Here is a 27016-nt window from a genome sequence, read left to right as displayed (position 1 = left end):
TTTTACTTTATTTTTCTTTTTTATTATTATTGCTCTTTGAGTTTCCTTTTCATTCACCAGTCAAACCTTCAACCCTGTATTTCCTTCTAGTTTAGGTTGAATTTTATCTCCTTCTCTTTTTGTTTTACTCATTTCAGTCTAAATCCAACATGAACAGCGATTCCAGTGATGAAGAAAAGCTGAGTGCAGTTTGCGTGACCCCACCCGGACCAGCTGGCGCGCTTTCATATCCGTGACAGTTTGATCCTGCGCGCTAGAGGAGACGGACTCTCCGTCAATAGACGATCTTTGAGAGGTGCGCGTTCGTGTGCGTGAGGGCGCCGTGTGCGCGCGCTCGCAGACGTCACTGTCTGCTGTTGGGCCGGTTCAGTTTGGATGAGACTTGCTGTTCTGAGAAGACAACCCGGACTAACTTGCTGTCCCCGCCCATTTAACCCGGGACCCCGCCGCTCACCGCGCAGTCCGAACCCGGAGACTGCCGTTCGGGTCCAACCCGGTACACTTGGACCGGGACAGAGTCGGTGATCGGGAGAGCAGCGAACGTGACGCCCGTGACGTCGGTTTCCCCCGTCTGCCGCTGGGTTTGCCGCCTCCCGGTTCGTGTTCGGGCTTTTTCGTTTGGACTTTCCTCGGGACCGACGGTCCGGACCGGGACCCAGGAGCCGGTAAGAGTCTGATGATGGAGAGGAAGAAGGCGGACTGTCCCGCTCTGCCGCCCGGCTGGAAGAAGGAAGAAGTGATCAGGAAGTCCGGACTGAGCGCTGGAAAGAGCGACGTCTACTACTACAGGTACCGACGAGCCGGGCCGAGCCGGGCCGGGCCGGACCTGTCACCGAGCAGCTGACCAGCAGCTGTTCGGAGAGTTAGTGTAAACAAACGTTCAGGCGCGAGGCTTTCCCAGAAACCTCTGGTCTGTTCCGGGGGGGGGGGGTATAAAGTGCCCTTTTCCCCGGGGGTTGTAACGAAGTGGCGGGGGGGGGGGGGGGCCAAAGTTGACCATAATGAAGTGCCCTATTGGGTCTAGGGGTCTTATGCAGTGCCTCTTTTTTCCCTTGGGGGGGTTTAATGAAGCGCCCCCCCCCATCCCCCCGTCAGCGTGACCTTCCTGCCCTCCATTGCCGGCAGCTTTTATCCTATAGAATCTCCATCATGGCGGCGTGTGTTTCCCGTTGGCCGACACAAACACACAGACAAACAAACAGACAAACAAACAAACAAACAATCAAACAAACACGCAAACAAACAAACAAACACACAAACACGCAAACAAACACACAAACATTAGTTGGTAACCTTCGGCTCCTCCTGCTGCCTACCGTGGCGTTAAGAAGCGATGCCAAACTTTGGCGCCACACATGATCACCAAGTGTGGCTGGGTCAAAGGTCATGAGGCAGTTCTGTGCTGCGGCAGCAGGATCCTCGGGGATCCGGCAGCGGGATCCTCGGGGATCCGGCAGCGGGATCCTCGGGGATCCGGCAGCGGGATCCTCGGGGATCCGGCAGCGCGATCCTCGGGGATCCGGCAGCGCGATCCTCGGGGATCCGGCAGCGGGATCCTCGGGGATCCGGCAGCGGGATCTTCGGGGATCCGGCAGCGGGATCCTCGGGGATCCACACTCGTATCTGCAGTCGTTCCCTCTGCAGCTCATCCTCTTTTCAAACGGCCTCGAGAGGAAAAGTTAGAAGCCCAGTGAAATGTTTGGGACGTCATCCTGGACGACTTTGGTGCATCAGTCTCCCCCCGCAGAGGACTGTGGATGTCCTGAAGGAGCAGGGAGGAGGTGGTACCGGAAAAACCCAGTGGTTCTGAACTGGAGCCCGTTTCAGACTGTGGATGTTCTTCTTCTCTTCAGGGAAGCCAGAGCAGCAGAAATCACCTAAACTCTGCACAGCAGAGAGGGACGGCAAACACTTGGACGTGTTCATACAGTGTCTAGTTGGACGGGGGGGGTTAGGTTCTGGATCAGCAGAGCCGCCGTCTGCCTCCAGCCTGAGCCGGTTGGGTGGATGGGGTCTTCTGGCAGCAGATGGAGGCTCTCTCTGAGGTTTGTCTCAGCCGGAGCTGCAGCTTTGCAGGCCTGCGGTGAGGCTGTGACGTTGCAGAGCTGCCGGCTGCTCTCAGAGCCCCGCTTCCTGTTGTCGGCGGCAGAGGCGCGGCCCTGCAGGAGCGTCTGACCGCCGTCACTTCCTGAAGCTCTAACACCCAGGCTTACTTTCAGTTTGGTTTACATTCTGACTCATCAGTTCCAGTAAGGAGGCCCGTCAGCAGGTCACTTTACTGGAAAGGCGGTTCACCCTGAGCTGGCCGGCTCTGGTTCTGAGCTCTGGAAACCCGGTTTGAGGGCGGGCTCACCCGCAGCTCAGTTTCAGAGGCTTCTTTAGCACCACTGAGTGTTTCTGTGAGAGCACACTCCTGCAGGTACACAACCATCTATGGCCAGTGTGTAATAATAAAATGGATTAGATTTATCTGCTCTTTTCCAGACGCTCAAAGCGCTTAGAATGTGTCCATTATTTATTCACTCTTGGTGATGGAAGTTCATCATGCTGGTAGGCAGCAGCTTGCCCAAGGGCCCTCACTGGGTGGTGTTAACTGCTCACCAATTCAATTGCTTGAACTGCATGTCAGTCCTTCACCTTACCAACCGAGCTACCCAGCCGCTAGTGTAGTGGTAGAGAGGTTGACCTCTGATCAGAAGGGTACAGGTTTGGTCCTTGGGCAAGAACCCCACATTTTCTCCCGGTTCAGTGAGCAATGATTGGTCCGTCTACATTTCTATGGCAACCACTCTCTCCAATCAGGAGTTAGAAGGCCACACCCCTTCCATGGACGCGGATGGTTGCTTCCTCAAAGTGATAATGCACACTTCAAAGGTCATTAACCCGCCTATAACATGGTCACTTACAAGAGAAATAAATATTCAACCACTTTTTAGTACTTTATTGATATTTTTTCAGTTTTGATCACTTTTTTGTCACGGTAACATGAGAACACGCCCCTTTGTTTCGGCTCAGCCGGCGCCGACCTCGACTGCAGCGTCAAAGGAAAGCGATATCTATGCTGATGATCACGATGGTTAAATAAAGCATCAGTTCTCCTAAAGTTTGTTTTAAAGAAGCAGAGCAGTGATACAAAACATTTAAGCCACGTGACCGGAACTACTTTTTTAGGCGTGCGGTTATTACCTTTTAATGCACAGCCAATCAGAATCGAGTATTCGCCTGGACCGTGGTATAACTTGATCCAGAACTGTTCTTCTGACCAGTAGAATGACTGAGGAACAGCTGATCATTTCTCCATCGACGTCTGCGGGATTCTGGCTTCCTGGAACCACTTCCTGTTTGGAACACCAGGGGGGAGGAGTCACTCAGTCCAGTTATCATAAACAGTCAACGATACACACTCATCCCTGTGCACACACACAAATGTCTACACGTACACTCTCACACGTGCACACAACCATCAACATGTCATCTCTTTTTTCATCCCGGGACAGAGTGGAGGCTCTCCACACACAAAGAGTTTCCTTTTGGGGGAATGAACCCCTCCACCTTTCTAGTGACAAATCAAAAGCTGACGACGTCCTTAGGTGACCCCACGGGTCTGCTGGTCATGACCACATGCATACATGCAGAGTGGGATGAAGGGGGAACATGCGTGTAGCGGTTCCTGCTCATGTGCAGCTCTTCTTCCTGTCGCGTAGCGGCTCCTCAACCAACAGAGGCTCATTCATGACGTTGAAATATGTATTCTGAGACATTAAATGCAGATTGTCTGTACTCCCAGAGTCTTACCTCTGTCTTCCTCATTGCCTTCAGTCCCACAGGGAAGAAGTTCAGGAGTAAGCCTCAGCTCGCCCGTTACCTTGGAAACACAGTGGACCTGGCATGTTTCGATTTCCGCACCGGGAAGATGATGCCGGGAAAACTGCAGAAGAACAAACAGAGGCTGCGTCACGAAACCCTGAGCCTGGCTAAGGTAGGGATGCTGGATTACACCCGTGGGGGGAGGGGCGCCGCGGCGTTGTCAGATGATCAGATTAAGGTGCTTTCCCGGCCGCAGGTCAACAGTCCAGCAGGTCAGCGGGTCAAAGGCGAGAGTTTGTGTCGATGTTCTTCGAGTCTGCTGTTGAATGCATCCACGCCACAGAGATGCTAATGTCCAGGGCTCACCTGACCCCTGCTGATGCATCATGGGTCAGGTGTTTCTGGGGGAGACTTGGACTGAGTGAACCTGGGCGCCTCGGTTCTGTGAAGGTTCTCTGAATACATGCGGTCCGTGTAACACAGGGGCCGCCGTCATGTGTGGTCGGTCATGCTCGACGCCACAGGCAGATGCAGGATGAGGAATCGACATGCTTCCTCGTAACACAAAAAAAGCTCAGAGTGTGTGTGTCGGGGTGTGTTGTGTTGACACGGTCTCCTGAGACGCTGTTGCTTTTTACACATCATTACTCGTGAGCCCACACACTTCCTGTTGTTGTACAGTTTAAAGCACACATGCTGCTTTACATTCTCTGTCACCCAAATGGGAAGGGTTAGAAACCAAGGAACAAACTGAGAGGATTTTTTGGGTGTTTGAAATCCAGGGAGGGAAGCCGGACCTGAACACGGCTCTGCCCATCAGACAGACGGCCTCCATCTTTAAACAGCCTGTTACCAAGGTTACAAGCCACCCCGGCAACAAGGTGAAGACAGACCTGCAGAGAGCGGTTGAGCAGCCCAGACAGGTAAGGAACCTGTGTACGCCTACACCCCCCCGCCCCCCCCCCACACACACACATGAAGGGCGAGGTCAGGTCGTTGCACAACCGATAAAGGTGGGATGTCATGACAACTGTAGCCTCTAGAGGGAGTTGATATGGGAATCATGAGAAGGATGAAGAAATGCTGTCATGACCATAATAACCCTTGTGTTATCCAATGGGGTACAGATGACCCCCCCCCCCTTCCATTGACATGTTCTCCCTACCATTACAAAGGTGGATAAAGGTGGAAAGATTTCATGTAATCCATGGACACCAGTGAAGATCACAAATCATTGAAGAAAAAAGGTTCAGAGCACTGTCTGGTGCAGGGGGCGGCAACCTTTTTTACTCAAAGAGCCATTTGGGACCACCCCTAATCAAAAAAAAAGCTCCCGGAGCCACAACCCGTTTTGACATCATTATATATATTGTGCATGTATATATTATATCAAGTGTGCTCATTACGTCGATCGCGATCTACCGGTCGATCTTCAATGACATGAGTGTAGATCGCGGGCCAGAAAAGATAAAAAAAAAAAAAAAGTACTTCTTTAAAATCCACCAGCCAATCAAAATCCTCACTGAGAAGTACGGGACTGGATTGACATGTAGATTGGCCAATCGGAGATCGTCTGAAGCATACGTCGCTGCAAATGCACATTATGTTCTTTAAAGGATGATACCGCGGCCGCGTGTGGGAGGAGCTACTGGTTCTGGTCTGATCGCTGCATGGAGCGATGTGTTTATCAATGCATGGTAGACACTGAGAATGTGGAGAGATCAGGTTTATTATTTTGAAGAGTTCTACTTGGTAATCATGTTTCCATGTTTGAGTTAATAAAATCATCCCAGAGAAAGTCTCTGCTTCAACTCCTGCAGTGAAAGCTGCGTCTCAATCTGACGCCCGTGTTTGCATCTCTGACAGAGTTTAAAGCCAAAGCCCCTCCCCCACCTCTCCACCTGCTTTTCCTCTCTACCTGTTCACCTGTTCACATCCTCTGCTGCTGAGAGTTGGTTTCCCCCGCGCTCCTCAGTGTGTCCTACACAGAGAGCACAAAATACGATAGTCAGGGCGCTCCAGCGCAGCACAAGGATGAAGGAGCCGGACGCAGGTTTTAGCGGGGATAGAGCGGGTTAAGCAAATGAATGGAAGAAGGCGGCCCGCTGAAGAAATATTTAATACTATACTCATTTTATTATTAGTCTGAACTATCTTTTATTTAGAAAAATCTTTTATTTTATCAGTCCAGTACGGAAAAAAACATAAAAAAAAGCTGTGTTGGGCGGTTTTTGGCTGGGTTTGGCGGTTTTCAGATGACTTTTGGGCTGGAAACCTGTGACTCTATCTGGCAACGCTGGCGCGAACTCTCAGTCTGTCATCAGCGAGTTGGTCTCTGCCCCGCGGCACGTCAAGTTCCCGGTAGAAGATCGGATCGTTTATTGAAGCCGCCCCGCGTGCCTCTCCCTGCTGTCAGCTCTGCAGGTCTCGGCCGATAAATACGAGCTCATTACGAAGCTGTTTTTTACGTGGCTCGCGCTTCGTACGGAGCTAGCAGCGCCTTTGAAATGCCATGAAAAATGAACAAACTAAAATAAAATTTCATTATTATAAAATACTCATTATTTTCCAAAGTCACAGGGAGCCACAACAGAAGGATGAAAGAGCCACATGTGGCTCCGGAGCCATGGGTTGCCGACCCCTGGTCTAGTGGGTCTAGATGACCCAACTCCCAATGTTAAAGTGCCTCCAAGGCACATTAACGTTGGGAGTGGGGTCATCTAGACCCACTAGACAGCACAAGGGATAGACTGAAGCAAAGCATGTGAACATTTAGTCTTTAGCACATAGTGTGGAGTGTTAATGTGTGGTATTTTGTATGTGCAATATTTGTTAATAAAGTTTATTAAAATACAGACGGAAGGAAAGTGAAGCTCAGTCTGCGTTTTGGAAGTGTTTCTTTTGGATGTTTAGCTTATTTTACTCCTTTCTGTGTGATACTGGATATTAAAATGCCTTCAAATAAATAAAGAATAACTGTCTGAAATGACATAACGTTTGTATTTCCACCAACAAGCAGTGGAATAAATCTCTCTGTGTTCAAAGCTGTTTTGGGAGAAGCGGTTAAAAGGCCTGCGCTCTTCAGACGTGGCAGAGCAGGTCCTGCGCACCATGGAGCTGCCCAAAGGACTGCAGGGTGGGTCTCCACGCGCACCTCGCCGGGCCCCCTTCTCACCTGTGACCCCTGACCCGACCCTCTCTGCGTGCAGGTGTTGGTCCGGACCCCAGCGACGACACGCTGCTGTCGGCCATCGCCAGCGCTCTGCACATGAGCTCGGCGCCCATCACGGGACAGACGTCCGCCGCCGCAGAGAAGAACCCGGCCATCTGGCTCAACGCGTCGCAGCCGCTCTGCAGGAACTTCACGGTGACCGACGAGCAAATCCGGTGAGAAACTCCTTCAGCTCCGGTCCAAACGGATCTCTGGTCAAAGTTGTTTGGTTTGTGTGTGTGTGTGTGTGTGTGTGTGTGGGGGGGGGGGGGGCAGAGCTGCTCTAGAATCTCTCAGAAATATTTCTTCATTTTGGTTTCTTGATTCAGTGTCTGAGTGTGGGAGTCACGTTAGCAAACCTTCTAATATTTCTGTTCCTCAGCTCCAAACTAAATCTATTTTTAGGTGTAAAGTGTACAAAATGTGGTTTCTGATTTCAGATCACATTTCTGGCCGGTAAAAAGATCCTTTTGGTGTGGATTTAGCACCACACGCCCCACAGGAATTGCTGAGTTGTAAGATTGTTCAGGTTGTCTTTAGACCCTAAAGAGCGGCAGCGTCAAGTTCTTAGAAACCAAACGTGGCCTGAATTCCTCCTCGTCTGCGTCATGAAGGCCATGTTTAGTTGTCGTGGCTTTTTTCCAGTTTTTGTCCTCCAAGACTCCGCTGGTTGAGTTTTTTGGTCTTTACTGCTCTAGTTTTGCTATTTCTATTGAATTTTGTGGTAAAAACACAGCGGTGAGTTAAAATGCAATGGCTTTTAGAGTTGAAATGTCATTATTTTACCCAGAATTGTCATCGACATAATGGGATGAACTAACGGCAGTTTGAGTCAACAGTTGTAAAAATTGATTTAATATTTAAAATGCAACAGATTATGTTTTTCTCCTGAAAAATATGTTAAACAAGTAAGATTGAAAAGTTATTTTAACAATGTTAAGTGTAACATTATTAGAACATTGAATTCCAAATTCTTCAATACATTTTCCAATTGCATTAAAATTTCAATGGAGAATTAAAAATTACTTTGAGTTCTGGGGAAAAATACTTAAATATTGTATTTACTCACATTTATCAGTTTTGACATGTTTTCCCATAATTGGTGCTAAAATCAGTGGCGGCTCCAGATTCTGGTGTTTTTGGAAAAAGGCAAACCCGGCTCAACCAACCAACCATCCATACGGATGGTCCGTACCGACCGACCGACCAACCAACCAACCGATCAATCAACCAACCGACCAACCAACCAACCAACCAACCGACCAACCAACCGACCAACCGACCGACCGACCAACCAACCAACCAACCAACCAACCAACCAACCAACCAACCAACCAACCAACCGATCAATCAACCAACCGACCAACCAACCAACCAACCAACCAACCAACCAACCGACCGACCGACCGACCGACCGACCAACCAGTCAGTGCTTTTATTTGTGAAGCACTTACAAAAGCCAGAGCATCCAAAGTCCTGAACATAAAATCAAATATGAATAAATACGTCAAAAAAACAATAAAAGCAATCAACCGATCAAAGTTAACAAGCGGATCCACCAGATCTGCTCGCTGGAGTTCAACGCCTGAGTGAAACATCCAGACTTTTCCTCCTCGCTGGTCCAGGAGGCGACTCGTATGGTGTCTGTCAGTCAAAGAGGCTTCACGGGTTGGATGTGACGGATGAGACGGAAGACGGATCGCATCCAACCTGGAGGAGAAGCACACGCGTGCTTTAGTGTCCCTCAGAGCAAGCAGCAGGTAGCATTCATATTCTGGAGGTTAGTAGGAGCTTTGTTTGTCCTCTTCTCTGATGGGGGGGTCTGCCCCCGACCCCCCTTACTGATGAGTGACAGCAGACCCGCGTATCAGTGTCTAGCACCCACATGCCACCACACCCAAAGACTTTTCTTTATCTTCTGCTGAGGGCCTTCTGCTGTTTGATCCTTTTAAACGCCCCGGCTCTTTTCTTCAGCTAAATAAATCGCTTCCAGTCGTCTTTGCTTCACTCCTCCCAGAAAAACCTGCAAAGGTGGTTTCTTCAGCACTTCCACCAATGAAAATGTTTCTGCGGGTCAAGCAATCGTCCTTGCCGATCGGGGTTTAGAAGGCGTTCTGCTCCTTGTTGAAGCGTCGCGTCCAAAGTCTTTTCAGGAGGACGTCACAGTGACGGATGGAGAGACGCCGACTAACCTGCGCCTCCCTCTGACTGACGTTTCCTTCTGCAGACACAGCTTTGATCCGCTCTCCCTGGTGTTTTTCCAAACAGTTCAGCTGAAAGCAACGGTTTCATAGACACATGTGAACATTTGGCTTCAGAACCAGAACAGAGGCAAAGCGGGCTGACACAGTGCAGGGACAGCGGCACGATACTGCAGCGAATGGATAAAGGCTGGAGGCCGCAGCACACAGTCACTATGTACATTTAGTGCATATAGCACGGATGAACACTGCTCATACGTGAACATATGTGGAAAGTTGTGGTCTTTATGTGATTTTCACAGATGTATCATGAATGAACCTCGTTAAAACCACAGAAGAAGTACGAATAAACCATAAAAGAACACGTAAACCAACACAGAACATGAACTGTGTGATTATTGCTGTTTATATACAATTCATTAGTGATTTGTGCGTCAATTACGTATACTGAGCGTGATCTGTGCGCCGTATACGTGATCTAAATGTTATACATTGGTGGTTCATGCGTCAAAAGCCCGGTAGACAAACGTGGAACGGTCCTGGAAAGACGCAAATGTGTGTTTGTATCTCACAAAAATCACACACAATTGTGTAAGATTTGTATAATATCTGTATAAACTATGTAAAGTCCGCATAAACTGCATAATTCTCAACCAACCAACCAGCTCAAAACTGAATTCATGTAAAGAACCGTCGGCTGAAACCGTCGACGGACGTCTGAGCTCATCGACGGACGACGAACGCCAGAAACACTTGGAAAAGTACATTTTGCAAAATGGGCAGAATTTACATGTTAGTTGTGTGACACGGACACGGGTATGTCAATGCTCCAACTGACACTTCCGGCTCGCCGCTGTCTGTCCTCCTGACTGCAGACCTCGGCCTACAGTGATCGGGTTGTGCCGGGATCCTCGTGAGCAGATGTACTATGGAGTACTATCGAGTACTGCAAACACAAGTGCAGTTTAGTAAAAGCAGGTCTGGTGTTTAGAGTCTTCTCACAGCACGTTGCTTGGTATTCCAGTGTGTAGTTGACTCCATCTACTGCAGGACGCACAGCTGTCCTGCGGTTCCTGCAGAGAGACGCCTGCTGCAGTTTCAGTTTCCTGGACCCCAGAACAGCATCATTGTTCTCCAAGCGCAGAACATAGCGGGAAACATCTCAATGTCCATCAGCTGCTCCAGTCGTCCTTTAAAGTAAACGGAGAGCCTCCACAGATGGAACTGATGGCCCCATATTGTTTGTCCTCAGCAGGGACCTCCAGGATCTGCTCGATAAAACACTCAAACTCAGCTCCTTCTGCGTTATGAACCCTAATGTGACAAAATAAAAACTCCCCAGTCTGGATGAAGCAGACGATTGGCTAGCTGTAGCTCAGCTGCACCTGTGGGTGGGAACATTCAAATTGAAGCAGAGTCGGGGCAAAGAGGAATCTGCCTAGCGACGCCCTGCTGAGGTGTTGGCATAGAGTGGAAGGAAGGATGTCCTGTAGACCATCCATCCCTCCATCCAGCTGCTGACTGTCTGCACAGAATCAAACCGCTTTTCCCTTTACTGGTAACAATCATGCAAAAAAAGTTACTCAGCAGACCTTTTGTAATCTGACTACTTGCATTCATTTAGACACAGACTTCATAAATACCAGTGGTTTTCAGGCATCCCACTGTGAAAGATGGGAATAGGCGGCCCCTCTGAGTGTTGTGTGAATGACTCATCGTGGCGGGGAAACGCAGAGGCTTGGTGATGTCATCATCACAGCGGTCGGTTCTGGACACGCGGACCGAGCCTCTCTGGGCTCAGGCAGTCATGGCGGCTAATGAAACCTTTACGGAGTGATTCCCTAACAAGCTGCTGACAGATGAGGGGAGGGCAGACATATTGTGGGCGGCGGCTTCAGTCGGCTGTGGGGGGAGAGAGGGAGGAGGATGAGAGATGGGGAGTAATGAAGCATGAGGCAGGTGAAGCAGGATGAAGAAAAGCTGTCACGCTGCTAAATTTCCCTCAAATCTATGAGTCTGAATAGCATCCAGGTAGCTGCTGAACGCGATTAGGGAGCAGCTGGTGAATCAGTCTCGGGTCAGACGGCGTTTTCCTCCTTTGTGTGGTTTCTGGTGGTCATCCGTGGACCAGCACAGCAGGTTAGAACCCGCTGCAGTGTTTTAATGTCACGCTTTGTGGCTGTTTGAATGCTAGAAGTGCCACCTTGTTGAACCTGTGAGGGTTTTCTCTGGAACAGGTGATGCACTGAGACAGCAGGGGGCGCTGTGGAGACGCACTAAACCTCCTTCCTGTCCAGTGAGGACCAGAACAGCTGGCTAAAGCCATCACTGGAGTACATTACACCTCCGTCTCTTTATATTTGCCTTCATCCCTTCTTCTTTCTCTATCCATTGCTTCCTTGTCCTCCCTTCCTCTTTTCTTTTATCCGCCCTCCTCTCTATATTTTTATTTTCCTCCTTTCATATTTGCGCATTTGGCTTCATTCTCAGTGATTCCCACTCGCCGTCCTTCCTTCTTTTTCTTCATCTTCCTCCCTTCACATTGTGTTTCTCTCCCTCCTTCCCTTCTCTAACCCAAATCTTTCTTATATCTTCTTCGTCTCATTCCCTCCTCTCCTCAGCTGAATGTGCCTCTCATCCTAAATTGCTCCCACATCTTTTCTTTTTTGTTCATTTCTCTTGATTTCCATTGAATGAATGACTTTAAACGTCGTATTCTTATCTTCTCGTTCTCCTCTGTGATGGCAGCTCTGATAGTTTTTGAAGGGACTGAAGACTTCATCTGTTTGGAAGAAAACTGGCTTTTATTATCAAATGTGACCATTTTATATTTAAATGATCTAGTGGATCATTTATAATGAATGATCAGCTTGTTTGATCCGGTTCAGATCATCTCAAATCCTACACACATTTAAAATGATCTACATGTTCAGAGCTCTTTTTCAGTGACTAGTTTCTAAACCTGCTTCTCCAGTTCCTCTGCCCGCCACGGGTTGCTGGTTCAAATACTCTTTGTTTGCTCATTGGGTTGGAAAATGGTAATAAAGTCAGAGATTCCTGTCTGAGGAGCCAGAAGAGCAGAGCTGTTGCTGCGTCTGCTCCATGCACAGGTGGATTCATGGGGAAAAGGTTTTGTGCTTAGCGTTGTTGGAGGTGGAGTTTGCATTCAAACGAAACGATGAAGTGAAACACGCTGACACACGTTGTGGATGTTTCCTCTCAGGGAGCAGGAACTGAAAGTTCACCAGGCCAGGAGGAGTCTGGAGGAGGCGCTAATGGCCGACACTTTGGCGCGCGCCGCTGAAAATACCACAGAGCTGCACTAAAGGAAGACGGCCCGAAGACGGACAGGTGAGATGTGGGAGACGTTTCCCTGGACGTGTTTGTCCTGTGGTCCTGCGTTGTCATGGTAACAGAGGTGCAGATGGTGTCATCCAGAGGTCAGCTTCAATCGAACCCACTTCTAAGTTCACGTGAAGACGAGGCTTCACTATGAGGGCTGGTTGTTCATCACTCATGACCTCTGACAGGAGGTCACTTCAGCAAAAAGTCGTCATTTTTCTGTTTAGAAAATGTTCTGAAATCATGATGTTTTTAGAAAGTAGCAACTTTAACCAGCTGCAGTGTTTGAGAAATCCTCAACAAATGCAGTTCAGGTGATGTTATGACAACAGGTAGAGTAGAGCACAAGAAGTCTTCTTCGTGTGTGTGTGTGTGTGTGTGTGTGTGTGTGTGTGTGTGATTGATGGGCTTTTGAATTGTCCTCAGCACTTTCATATTCATTTTCGGGTTTTGTGTCACAGGCCTGGCAGAAACTAAAACAGAAAGAAATGAAAAACATTTTGTTTCAGAAGTTCACATTTCAATCCATCATCGTTTTCCAGCGACATATCTGTCTCAGGGTTGCCATGGCAACAGGAACTGAGAAGCTCACTAGAGGAAGACTGCTTGGCAGCAGAGTTCATGATGTGACCTTTTCAAAATGATTTGCCTTAGAGAGCAGAGAGGAGTCCAATCGGATGACTTATTAGAGTCTTACCAGAAGCATTTAGATGAAAAAGGATCCCACTTTTATTCAATAAAGTACAGAGTTTTTGGTTAGATCTTCTCATGGCTTATACGTCTACTAACAATGATAATCTCAATCATGAAGAGCCTGTGGGAAACCTTTGCAGCCACCATAACTCAGTCTTCTTGTTCTCACACGTCCTTCAGACGGCTGATTGAAACCATTGTGGTCGTCAGGATTCTCAGTTGACCAAAGGTTTAACCGTCATTTCAATCATTTTGATCTTTTTGCTGATGCGTACGTCCACTGTTTAAAAATGACGCTGATAAACTGTCAGGCATGTGTGCAGTGCTGCAGTCGTATGGAGCTAGTTTGGTGCCATAATTCCACTTTCTGCTTTTAGCGTAAAACTTTCAGAGTTTAGTGTGTCAAAAGATTGTTTTGCACTTGAAACAATTTCCACTGCAGAGAAATTCTCTCTCCTTTGGGCTCAGAACAGAGCAGAGCTCCGCCTGACAAACGTGACACAAAATCCAGCCAATCACAGACAGCAGCCGACACGTCCAAGTCTGTGATTGGCTGGATTTTGTGGCACATTTGTAAGGCGGAGCTCTGCTCTGTTTTACATTTAAGGAAAATCCTCCTGATCTGAAAGATGTCATCCAAAGAGCAGACCTCAGATGAAGATTGCTCGTCTGTTTTTAGATGAATAAAAATCTAAATTTTCAGCAGAAAACAGACGCGACTGAACAGAAAAAACGGAGCCTTCCATCTTGCCATCCGCAGCTCTGACACTCATTCTAGTTTTGATGCTCATTTGTAAAGCGCCGCTCTCCGAATGACTCTCTGTTGAAGCTTGTGTCACCTCACTGACAGTCTGACCTCTGAGAAGACCGTTTTCCACGTCTTCCTCAGAGCAGGCAAACGGCTTTGAGGTTATTTGGGAATGACTTTCCCGCTGCATGGAGCGTTCTTTAGGATCACGGCTGATCTTATTCCATCAGCAGGATGTTCTCATTCAGCATTCCTGTTGTGCTCCTGGAGTAAACATCTGTCATGTATCTGTTGTTAACAGGTTGTGTGTCTGAGACAACACATGAGATGTTTCCTCTTTTAAAGCTCATTTGTTTTCCGCAGAGGTAGAATCGTCCATCAGTGCAGATCTATGCAGATTGGCTTGATAGAAGCTGTTTGGGCAAAAAGAGCCACAGACAGTGGAGGAGTGATTTCTGATGGGTTTTATAGCTGGACCATAGAGGGAAGGGGGCAGTGTTGGAGTGATTGTGGGTCTCCTGGGAAAGAAGCGTTTAAGTCTTCACCCACATCCAAGGCTGCTTGGTTTGTTTCCTGTCGCTGTGTCTCTCCTAATTGGTTCGTTTTAGTTGCTTTTCGTTCTTAGCTGTGCTTTTCCCCATTCTGACCCTATTTTTTACTGTTTTTCTGTTGTTTTTTCCCTTAAATGACGGCTCATAAAATATCTTTATTTTAATTTTTGTTCAGAGAAAAAAACCTCGACTGCAGCGTCACAGGAAAGCAATATCTATGCTGATGACCACGATGTTTTGAATAAAGCATCAGATCAGAGAGAAAGTTTTAAAGAAGCCAGCGCAGTGATACAGAACAGTTATGCTATGTGATCGGAACTACTTTTTTGGGCGTATGGTTATCACTGTGAGGTGTATCACTTTTTAATGCACACCCAGCAGCCAATCAGAATCAAGTATTCACCTGGACCATGCTATAATCTACTCTAATATTCCTCTTGGACTGCAGAGTTGGAAAGGAAAGCACTTCCTTCATTATTTCTTCAATCCAGCTGTTTTTTATTTTTGGGTCACATGACCAGTGTTCCCATCACCAGCTTACGTACCTTTGACCACAGTAGAGATAAGACAGTGTTTTATTTATTATTCCTCATAATGCAGACGATCTTTTTGTCAGAAGATCAGTAACACTCCTGGACAGTTTAGAGCCACAAGGAGACCCACCAAAGCTGCAACACTGTGGTTTGAGCGTCCATGTCCGTCTGCATGCAACCGTAATGCTTTGTAACCCTTGTGCTAACCTAGGCACGTTAACGTTGGGAGTTGGGTCATCTAGACCAGTGTTTTTCAACCTTTTTTGAGCCACGGCACACTTTAACCCTGACAAAAATCCCGCGGCACACCAGCATCCAAAAAAGAAAAAAAAGCAGAAATTCATGGTCTGTATTGATCGACAGCCCCCCCCCCCCCCCCCCCCCCCCGCGCGCGCAATCTCACGTGGATTTTTGTGATAATTGTGGCAGAAAAAGCAGGAAGTTGCAGCTGTTTTTTTCTAAGAGATGAACCACCAGCTAATGACGAGCTCTAGCTGGTATTTTTGTTAGAACTGAGCGACTTTATCAGCAGAATTAAGAACAAGGAAGTGAAGACTTTAACCACTTCTGATTGGTCAGACTGATGACATGTGATTAAGCCTTCAAGAATGATTGGTGGACACAGTTAAAGGGGCGGGACTTTTCCTTACACAGTTATAGCTGCAGCTAAATCGCGGTACCGTGATTCTTATCAAAATGTCTTTAATAGAATCAAATAAACACAAAGAAAAAGTAATTTTAAGATCTTTTATATTCCTAACTACTCAGTGTTTTATCAGGGCCTGTTTGGATGAACAAAGAGTTGATTTCCTGGAAATGGAAAATATTTTTAGATCAGTTAATGAGGGCAATTTCTCCACGGCGCACTTGACTATCTCCCGCGGCACACTAGTGTGCCGCGGCACACTGGTTGAAAAACACTGGTCTAGACCCACTAGACAGTGCTCTGAACCTTTTTTCTTCAATGATTTGTGATCTTCACTGGTGTCCATGGATTACATGAAATCTTTCCACCTTTATCCACCTTTGTCATGGTAGGGAGAACACGTCAATGGAAGGATCGGGTCATCTGGACCCCATAGGATAGTACAAGGGTTAAGTCAGGACAGACAGTTGCCTGTTGCAGTGGAAGGGACTCATGTTTGCAGTTAAAAGAAAAAGACTGAGAATAATGACATAAATATGATGCCATCAATCTCATAGCATGAGAGAAGAACCACATGATTTACTGCAGAGGAACTTTCTCTGTGGGCCAGTGGCCCTTTTGGTCAAATGTTTGGCTGCTAAAGACAAACTGCACAGGATGGAGAGAAGTAGATTTTCTCACATACAAAACCTACGACGAATTCCTCGCCACCAGTCAAAGACACGCAGGAATGTAGAGTGACAAAAATTCAGGTGCAGGTACCTCCCAGCCAAAGGTGAGCTCTGTGCAGGGCTGCCAGTAAAGGACAGAGTCTGAGCCATCATCACAAAACCAGAAATCCTACGGGTTTAATGACCTGCCAGCATTAAGACATGAAGGTCACGGATGTCAGGCTGGTCATAATTTATGACAGGTTCTCCCCTAAGTCCATCACCCTGACTCTGCACAGAAGAAAGTGTGCCATGGACCAGACGCTGTCAGTTCCCCTCAGCAAAGAGACGATGGAGACCCCGCAGTACAACAGAAAGATGTGAAACGCAGCTCAGGTTGAAGAGCATCCAGCTCCATGATGCACATCAGCAGCAGAGTAAAAGAGAGGCTGATGCTCCCAAATCTCACTAGCAGCTTGAAGAGGCAAAACACTCATGGCCATCTTTGTGGCACAGGGCAGGACAGGAACACGCAATGCCAGAACCAGTGTGCAAAATAGTGTAACAGAAGCAGGAAGTCCTCAGTGCAGACAGGAAGTGGAGAAAGACCCAAAGATCCAGACTGACAAAAACCAAGCAGACAAAGATGTGTTCAGTAAGAGGCAGAGGTTGTAGAGAAACTGCAACGCTTTGGAAAGACACGTAAAAATAGAAAGGAGGACAACTTCCACTAATCCACCTGCACAGCCACCCTGGATCTTTGCCATTCACCCGCCTGCAATAGATGAACGAGGGAATTTAATTCATCACAGACAGCGTTTTCTGACTGCAAAAGAAAATGTTCAAAGAATGTCCCCCACTCTCAAAATACATGAAGCTGATGTCTTCATTCACCACAGACGGCGTGATCCCGCCAAAGGCTGTACTGCTGCTTTAAACCTGCAGACGGGGCTTTTATCTGATTGAGACGATGGAGAGAAAAGGCCGACCATATGATCCAGACAATAGTAGCAGTGTGTGTGTGATTATTAGCTGTGTACCTTGTAATTTCCACAGGCGCTGATTCAGACTCCTGCAGCCTTTTTCAGCTGCTGGTAATTAGTGAATGTTGAAACACAGAGAATTATCTGCTTCAGAGTCATTTAGAAAGCTGATAAGTGCTGTGTGTGTGTCTGTGTGTGTGTGTGTGTGTGTGTGTGTGTGTGTGTGTGTCTGCTGTCAGTCAGCTGAACTGCCTCCATTAAGCAGCAGATTATCAGGATTTTCTAATTATTAGAGCATAATTAAGACTTAGAGCAGGATTACCAGACTGAAACATGGAAAATCTGAAACAAAGGCTTTAATGAAGTGTCTCAGTGAAACTGAAAGGAGTCAAAGCTGAAGTCTGAAAATGAACAAAACCTGGAAGTGCTGGCTGTGAAACTGCAGTCTGAAGCAGATGGACTTTAAATGATATCAAGAAATAAAAATGGAGCCAAATTAGAAACCCAGAAAAATAACGTTGGTCCTGACCTGCTGAAAAACGTCCCAGCGGTTGTAAGAAGTAGAAATGTAGTTTGAACTAGAAGGAGCTGCTTTTCCAGAAGCACATGCAGTTGAATGTTATATTACTGAATGAAAAGGAAACTTAACCCTTGTTCTATCCTAGGCACGTTAACATTGGGAGTGGGGTCATCTAGACCCACTAGACAATGCTCTGAACCTTTTTTCTTCAATTATTTGTGATCTTCACTGGTGTCCATGGATTACATGAAATCTTTCCACCTTTATCCACCTTTGTCATGGTAGGGGGAGGGGGGGGGGGGGGGGTCATCTAAGATAGCACAAGGGTTAGAAGGGAATAATTGGCAAAAAAGAAATAAAGAAATGATCAAAGTTGACCGTAAATAAACTTAAACAGCTCAATAACAACAAAGAGGCAGAAATCCTGGAATAACTGGAAAAGTTCAAGGATTTGAAGACCTCAAAGTCACAGCTGGAAAAAGCTAAAAGAGCTGAACATTTGAATAGTTGAATGTTTGAAACAGATGGAAAACTGTAGGAGGAGTTAAGCGGCAAAACATGGAGGAAGATACTAGAATAAAGAAAGAGAAACAGGAAAACTATTTTTACATTTATTTTTAATTCAACCCATTAAAAATTACAAAAGTAGTTAAAACTTAAAGACTTTAGCGTCACACAACGTATGTACTTATATATCACTTTACAGTCACTCACACACTGATGACGGCTCCACTGCCAAACACTGAGGCAACATGGGGTTCAGTGTCTTGCCCATGACACTACGACAAATGGGCGGGCATCGAACCCGCAATCTTACGATTGGAGGTCGACCGCCCTTCCACTGCACCACGGCCGCCCATTTAGAGAGGATCTTATCATGATTGTTTTCCAGTTTCTCCTTCTGTACCCCGTTGGAATCCCCCAGAGTTCCCCGTTACATGGAGCGTTCTGAGTGTTTCAGAGAACCCAGAGGGAACGTTTGAGAACCCAGCCTCCTCATGTGGTCTAAAGGGTTTCACACGGCTCCGCCCCCCATCATCAATGACCTCATTCTGGGCTAAGAGCAGACTAGCACAGACATTCATGGATGAACCATCAGCCCAACATTGGAACCAGGAGGGAGGTGGATCTTGTAGGCCCCCGGTCACCTGGATGAGCGTATACTACACAGACACTGGGGGGCAGTAACAAAGAGGGCTGGTGTATCGGTGGCTTCCTTTCCTCAGCCCCCCAGGCAGGTGGAGGAGTGGGATTCCCGGGTAGTTGGAACCACCCCCCCTGTCTGCCAGTCCAGTGGTACAGTCCCCGACTGCCCCACGATGCTGCAGAGACGGGTCAGCCAAGACCCTCCCACAGCGTCCAGAGACCTGAGGACCCGGGCAGACCTCATCCCACCACCTTCCAGCCAAAGGGCCCTTCCACTACAAACAAAAATAAAATCCAACTTTTTGTCAAATATGTGGACATTTATTTGAGCTCATTAGTTTTAGCATGAAGACTAAAGGAATCTCACTTTTCTGTCATTTCTCAGCATCACTCTGCCTTTTCTGAGTAAAAGCTTTGTGTCAAACTGAAGCCGTCTGCAGATTAATTAGAACACCGCCCCCCCGCCCAATGTGGTGTCAAAGGGTTCATGAAGACGCCAGACTCTCCACATCTCCTCAACCGTCTTCATGTCTCTTTTACAGAGACGGATGTTTTCAATCTGGATGAGGGAGGAGATTCAGATGACCCCCCCCCCCGAAACAAAAACAAGTGAAGCATTTAGGACTTCAAGTTGAAACTACCATCTAGGGACAGAGTCTAAAGTTAGCCTCCACAATAACTCCCAGATTTTACCTCCCATGTTCTCCTCATCACTATATTGATCACTAATACTGGCACGTTGTGAGTTTTCCTCATGTGCTGCAGGCCGAGTTGTGAATCCACATCTTTACAGTGTTTTTCATTCCTCATGGATCCTTCTTCCCGTCTCTCCTTCCTCTAGTTGGAATTCTTCTCCTCTTCTTGTCCCACTCAGGTGAACCCAGGCTGGGGAAACGTGACCTTTCCCGTTTCCACGCCATGTCCCAGTCCTGTTAGCTCTGTATGACAGTCAGTGGTGAGCTGCAAAGTCTGCTCCTGTCTGGACCCGGTTGCATTGATGGTTCCATACGTTGTCTGGAGTTGACCCCCTCCCTGAGGGAGCAGGACCTGCAGAAGGCTGTATCCATCAAATCCAACCCTTGATGCTGGATGTGGAGCAGAGAGGCTTTTCTGCTCTTTGGTTTGACTCCAGCCTGTTTTCTTCCACCATCCCAATGTGGACACTTCACCACAGACCAGCGGTGAGGTCTATGGCTGGGGGCTCTGAGAAACACAGGGGGGGGGGGATTTTTTTAATTCAATTCTCTCCATCATCATTTACAAAATCATTTCTTGACAAATCAGACACTGAGATTTTCTGGATTTTTCTTCTCATAGTTGTGGTTTACCTGTGATGAAAATGACAGGCCTGTCATCTTTATAAGTGGGAGAAGATGCTCAACTGACTAAATACTTCTCTGCCCCTCTGGATATAAATCTGCTATATTCCAAAAATCTGATTGTGTTTCAAATCTCGCTTGAGTATTTTTCCATACATGAACGATATTGAGCCACACAGCCTATAATAAGCAGCACAACACCACAGTGTGTGTGCACACACATTCTGACACACGTGCACACACACACATTCTGACACACGTGTGCACACACACACACATTCTGACACACGTGCACACACACACACATTCTGACACACGTGAACACACAAACATTCTGACACACGTGCACACACACACATTCTGACACACGTGTGCACACACACACACATTCTGACACACGTGCACACACACACACATTCTGACACACGTGCACACACACACACATTCTGACACACGTGCACACACACACACACATTCTGACACACGTGCACACACACACATTCTGACACACGTGTGCACACACACACACATTCTGACACACGTGAACACACACACATTCTGACACACGTGTGCACACACACACACATTCTGACACACGTGCACACACACACACATTCTGACACACGTGCACACACACACACATTCTGACACACGTGCACACACACACACATTCTGACACACGTGCACACACACACACACATTCTGACACACGTGCACACACACACACATTCTGACACACGTGCACACACACACACACATTCTGACACACGTGAACACACACACATTCTGACACACGTGTGCACACACACACACATTCTGACACACGTGCACACACACACACATTCTGACACACGTGCACACACACACACATTCTGACACACGTGCACACACACACACACATTCTGACACACGTGCACACACACACACATTCTGACACACGTGCACACACACATTCTGACACGAGTGCACACACACACACATTCTGACACACGTGCACACACACACATTCTGACACACGTGTGCACACACACACATTCTGACACACGTTTGCACAAACACACATTCTGACACACGTGCACACACACACATACATTCTGACACACGTGTGCACAAACACACATTCTGACACACGTGCACACACACACATACATTCTGACACACGTGTGCACACACATACATTCTGACACACGTGCACACACACACATTCTGACACACGTGTGCACACACACACATTCTGACACACGTTTGCACAAACACACATTCTGACACACGTGCACACACACACATACATTCTGACACACGTGTGCACACACACACATTCTGACACACGTTTGCACAAACACACATTCTGACACACGTGTGCACACACACACATTCTGACACACGTTTGCACAAACACACATTCTGACACACGTGCACACACACACATACATTCTGACACACGTGTGCACACACACACATTCTGACACACGTGCACAAACACACATTCTGACACACGTGTGCACACACACACATTCTGACACACGTGTGCACACACACATTCTGACACACGTTTGCACAAACACACATTCTGACACACGTGCACACACACACATTCTGACACACGTGTGCACACACACATTCTGACACACGTTTGCACACACACACATTCTGACACACGTGCACACACACACATACATTCTGACACACGTGCACAAACACACATTCTGACACACGTGCACACACACACATACATTCTGACACACGTGTGCACACACACACATTCTGACACACGTTTGCACAAACACACATTCTGACACACGTGCACACACACACACACATTCTGACACACGTGCACACACACATTCTGACACGAGTGCACACACACACACATTCTGACACACGTGCACAAACACACATTCTGACACACGTGTGCACACACATTCTGACACGAGTGCACACACACACACATTCTGACACACGTGCACACACACACATTCTGACACACGTGCACACAAACACACATTCTGACACACGTGCACACAAACACACATTCTGACACACGTGTGCACACACACACACATTCTGACACACGTGTGCACACACACACACATTCTGACACACGTGCACACACACACACATTCTGACACACGTGCACACACACACACATTCTGACACACGTGCACACACACACACACATTCTGACACACGTGCACACACACACATTCTGACACACGTGTGCACACACACACACATTCTGACACACGTGAACACACACACATTCTGACACACGTGTGCACACACACACACATTCTGACACACGTGCACACACACACACATTCTGACACACGTGCACACACACACACATTCTGACACACGTGCACACACACACACATTCTGACACACGTGCACACACACACACACATTCTGACACACGTGCACACACACACACATTCTGACACACGTGCACACACACACACACATTCTGACACACGTGAACACACACACATTCTGACACACGTGTGCACACACACACACATTCTGACACACGTGCACACACACACACATTCTGACACACGTGCACACACACACACATTCTGACACACGTGCACACACACACACATTCTGACACACGTGCACACACACACATTCTGACACACGTGCACACACACACACATTCTGACACACGTGCACACACACATTCTGACACGAGTGCACACACACACACATTCTGACACACGTGCACACACACACACATTCTGACACACGTGTGCACACACACACATTCTGACACACGTTTGCACAAACACACATTCTGACACACGTGCACACACACACATACATTCTGACACACGTGTGCACAAACACACATTCTGACACACGTGCACACACACACATACATTCTGACACACGTGTGCACACACATACATTCTGACACACGTGCACACACACACATTCTGACACACGTGTGCACACACACACATTCTGACACACGTTTGCACAAACACACATTCTGACACACGTGCACACACACACATACATTCTGACACACGTGTGCACACACACACATTCTGACACACGTTTGCACAAACACACATTCTGACACACGTGTGCACACACACACATTCTGACACACGTTTGCACAAACACACATTCTGACACACGTGCACACACACACATACATTCTGACACACGTGTGCACACACACACATTCTGACACACGTGCACAAACACACATTCTGACACACGTGCACAAACACACATTCTGACACACGTGTGCACACACACACATTCTGACACACGTGTGCACACACACATTCTGACACACGTCTGCACAAACACACATTCTGACACACGTGCACACATACACATTCTGACACACGTGTGCACACACACATTCTGACACACGTTTGCACACACACACATTCTGACACACGTGCACACACACACATACATTCTGACACACGTGCACAAACACACATTCTGACACACGTGCACACACACACATACATTCTGACACACGTGTGCACACACACACATTCTGACACACGTTTGCACAAACACACATTCTGACACACGTGCACACACACACACACATTCTGACACACGTGCACACACACATTCTGACACGAGTGCACACACACACACATTCTGACACACGTGCACACACACACATTCTGACACACGTGTGCACACACATACATTCTGACACACGTGCACACACACACATTCTGACACACGTGTGCACACACACACATTCTGACACACGTTTGCACAAACACACATTCTGACACACGTGCACACACACACACACATTCTGACACACGTGCACACACACATTCTGACACGAGTGCACACACACACACATTCTGACACACGTGCACAAACACACATTCTGACACACGTGTGCACACACATTCTGACACGAGTGCACACACACACACATTCTGACACACGTGCACACACACACATTCTGACACACGTGTGCACACACACACATTCTGACACACGTTTGCACAAACACACATTCTGACACACGTGCACACACACACATACATTCTGACACACGTGTGCACAAACACACATTCTGACACACGTGCACACACACACATACATTCTGACACACGTGCACAAACACACATTCTGACACACGTGTGCACACACATACATTCTGACACACGTGCACACACACACATTCTGACACACGTGTGCACACACACACATTCTGACACACGTTTGCACAAACACACATTCTGACACACGTGCACACACACACATACATTCTGACACACGTGTGCACACACACACATTCTGACACACGTTTGCACAAACACACATTCTGACACACGTGCACACACACACATACATTCTGACACACGTGCACAAACACACATTCTGACACACGTGTGCACACACACACATTCTGACACACGTGTGCACACACACATTCTGACACACGTTTGCACAAACACACATTCTGACACACGTGCACACACACACACACATTCTGACACACGTGTGCACACACACATTCTGACACACGTTTGCACACACACACATTCTGACACACGTGCACACACACACATACATTCTGACACACGTGCACAAACACACATTCTGACACACGTGCACACACACACATACATTCTGACACACGTGTGCACACACACACATTCTGACACACGTGTGCACACACACACATTCTGACACACGTGCACACACACATACATTCTTACACACGTGTGCACACACACACATTCTGACACACGTGTGCACACACACACATTCTGACACACGTGTGCACACACACACATTCTGACACACGTGTGCACACACACACACACATTCTGACACGTGCACACACACACACACACACATTCCTAGTGGTTTAACCTCTGGTTGTGAATGAGCTCCATCCATACGTCTTTCATCTCCATAACTTTAGTGTCTTGATACTCATTTGGCTTTGAAATTCTCTCAGTCTGGATGAAGATGTCGTGGTCCAGCATGGATCATCCATTATTTATGACTTCACATTTGGACTGAACTCCAACTTTGAGACATTTTTTATGATATTTCATCCATTCTTTCCAGACAGTCAGAGCAGAACATAAAATAGCAAAGTCCCATTGAACTTTATTAGCACCGCCTGAAGAACAGGCATGGGCTCATGAGCACCCTCTACAGTCAGGCAGGCAGTAGCTCTGTTTAAAGGAAGAGACTTTCTTTCAGAGACACTTTAATTAAAAAAACTAAGCAGAAGATAAAACAGCTCAAATCTTTTCTGAAGTCAGAATGGAAGTTTCTTCAAATTTAAAGGCCTGGCTTGCAAAAAGATTGTCAGGTTATCCAATCAGTGAATGACGTTAAATCTTTCCAATGTTGCTGTAGAATTGTGAAAACCACTTTAAACTGTCAAAGAAAGTCTAGACCCAAGAAGGGAAATAGGAAAGATGAGGACTGCTTCTGCTGGCTGCTGCATCTTTCTCATCTTTTGAAATTTCAATTTCAGTCCTTCAACATTTTGCTTTACAAAGAAAATTATTGGTGAAAGAATGACTTGACATCCCATAACCTTGGTTGCTATGGCTGAGAGCAGTCCTCTGTCAGCCTTAGAGCCTGTGGTTCAGTCGTCCAGCCATGTGTGAAGTGGATGAGCGCCTGCGTGAGCACCTGTGGAACAAACCCAACACTTGATCTAAAAGCCAGCTTTCATTGGGCTTTTGATACTCAGATGATGTTTTATAAGTTTAGTTCTTTCATTTAAAAAGTGTTTTGACGTTTATGGAGCCCATAAGGGGTAGTAAAAACCGATCGTCCTGGTTTGTCCCTTTAGGGCCTCCGTACAAAATAAGGGAGTAAAAATATCAGCACAGTTTTTCTCAGGTTTGATGGGAAAATCTGCCTTTTCCCTTTTTGATTGACATGGCTTAATTCCAGCTGTAGAAACCACATCTGGATAACAGAGAACACAGCGTCATAACACGAACGATGAGCTGCAGCTCCAGCAGCAACAGTTGACTAACTTTCCATGCCGTTCTTCCTCTGCAGAGTCTTCACCAGCCTCAGGGTTTTCTCTATCGTCATCTTAATGCAGACTGTAAATCAGAAGAATGCAACCCGCTGGAGGAAAAATCCCTGATGCTGCTTTGTTGCCGCCGTGGCAGATTGCCTCCAACCTTCTGTTGAGAAAATGGTTTCCACAAGGGCACAGCCGTGGAAATCTGTCTGCAATTTCTGCAGAGCAACAGCAGCAACCGGAGAGCAGCGGCAACAGCAACTGTGTCATCAGCATTGATCAAGCACCAGCAACAAAGCAACAAACGGCAACTCAGGAATGTGTGACTTTGTCCAAGCTCAAAGCAACCAAAGCCTTTGGTCCTCTGTGTGGTTTATCAGCTATGCCAACTATACAAAAACGTTTTCTGTTCTGGGTTTGGAATTCCCACAATCCTCCTTGTGTCTTAAATGTAAACAATGAAGCATAAAGGAATAAAGCCAGAGCAGAGCTGCTTCTGCTGTGATGATGTGTTTGTGGAGTCAGATGTCATCAGGTTTACGTCTTCAGGGGTTTAAGTCAATAAAAATAAGAAAACACAGCAATTACTTATTTAAAACAAATTTTATACATGCAGTAAATATTTGTGTACATTTCTTGTACTGAAGTAAATAAACTATTATATTCAC

At 47.1% G+C, this 27016-nt stretch overlaps 1 protein-coding gene across 3 annotated transcripts; it reads left to right on the top strand.

Moving 5' to 3' along the window:
* Window positions 1–27016, top strand: LOC101168266 (methyl-CpG-binding domain protein 2-like). 3 transcript variants are annotated; one of them, XR_002288764.2, is made up of 7 exons: window positions 1–789; window positions 3820–3979; window positions 4590–4730; window positions 6853–6943; window positions 7017–7194; window positions 8644–8798; window positions 12443–12553. XR_002288764.2 is itself a non-coding variant. In XM_023960831.1 (7 exons), the coding sequence occupies exons 1-6, from the start codon at window positions 677–679 to the stop codon at window positions 12543–12545; spliced, it is 786 nt and encodes a 261-aa protein (XP_023816599.1). In that variant the 5' UTR covers window positions 7–676; the 3' UTR covers window positions 12546–12570; window positions 26381–27016. The 3 variants fall into 3 exon arrangements, 2 of the variants coding, with proteins under 2 accessions (XP_023816600.1, XP_023816599.1); XM_023960831.1 differs by lacking the exon at window positions 8644–8798 and adding an exon at window positions 26381–27016 and having other exon boundaries at window positions 7–789; window positions 12443–12570; XM_023960832.1 differs by lacking the exons at window positions 8644–8798; window positions 12443–12553 and adding an exon at window positions 26381–27016 and having other exon boundaries at window positions 3–789.

This window comes from Oryzias latipes, chromosome 12, assembly GCF_002234675.1.
Source record: "Oryzias latipes chromosome 12, ASM223467v1".
NCBI classification, from domain to species: Eukaryota; Metazoa; Chordata; class Actinopteri; order Beloniformes; family Adrianichthyidae; genus Oryzias; species Oryzias latipes.
The sequence above is the reverse complement of the archived record's forward strand: the minus strand, read 5'-3'. Positions and strand labels throughout refer to the sequence as shown.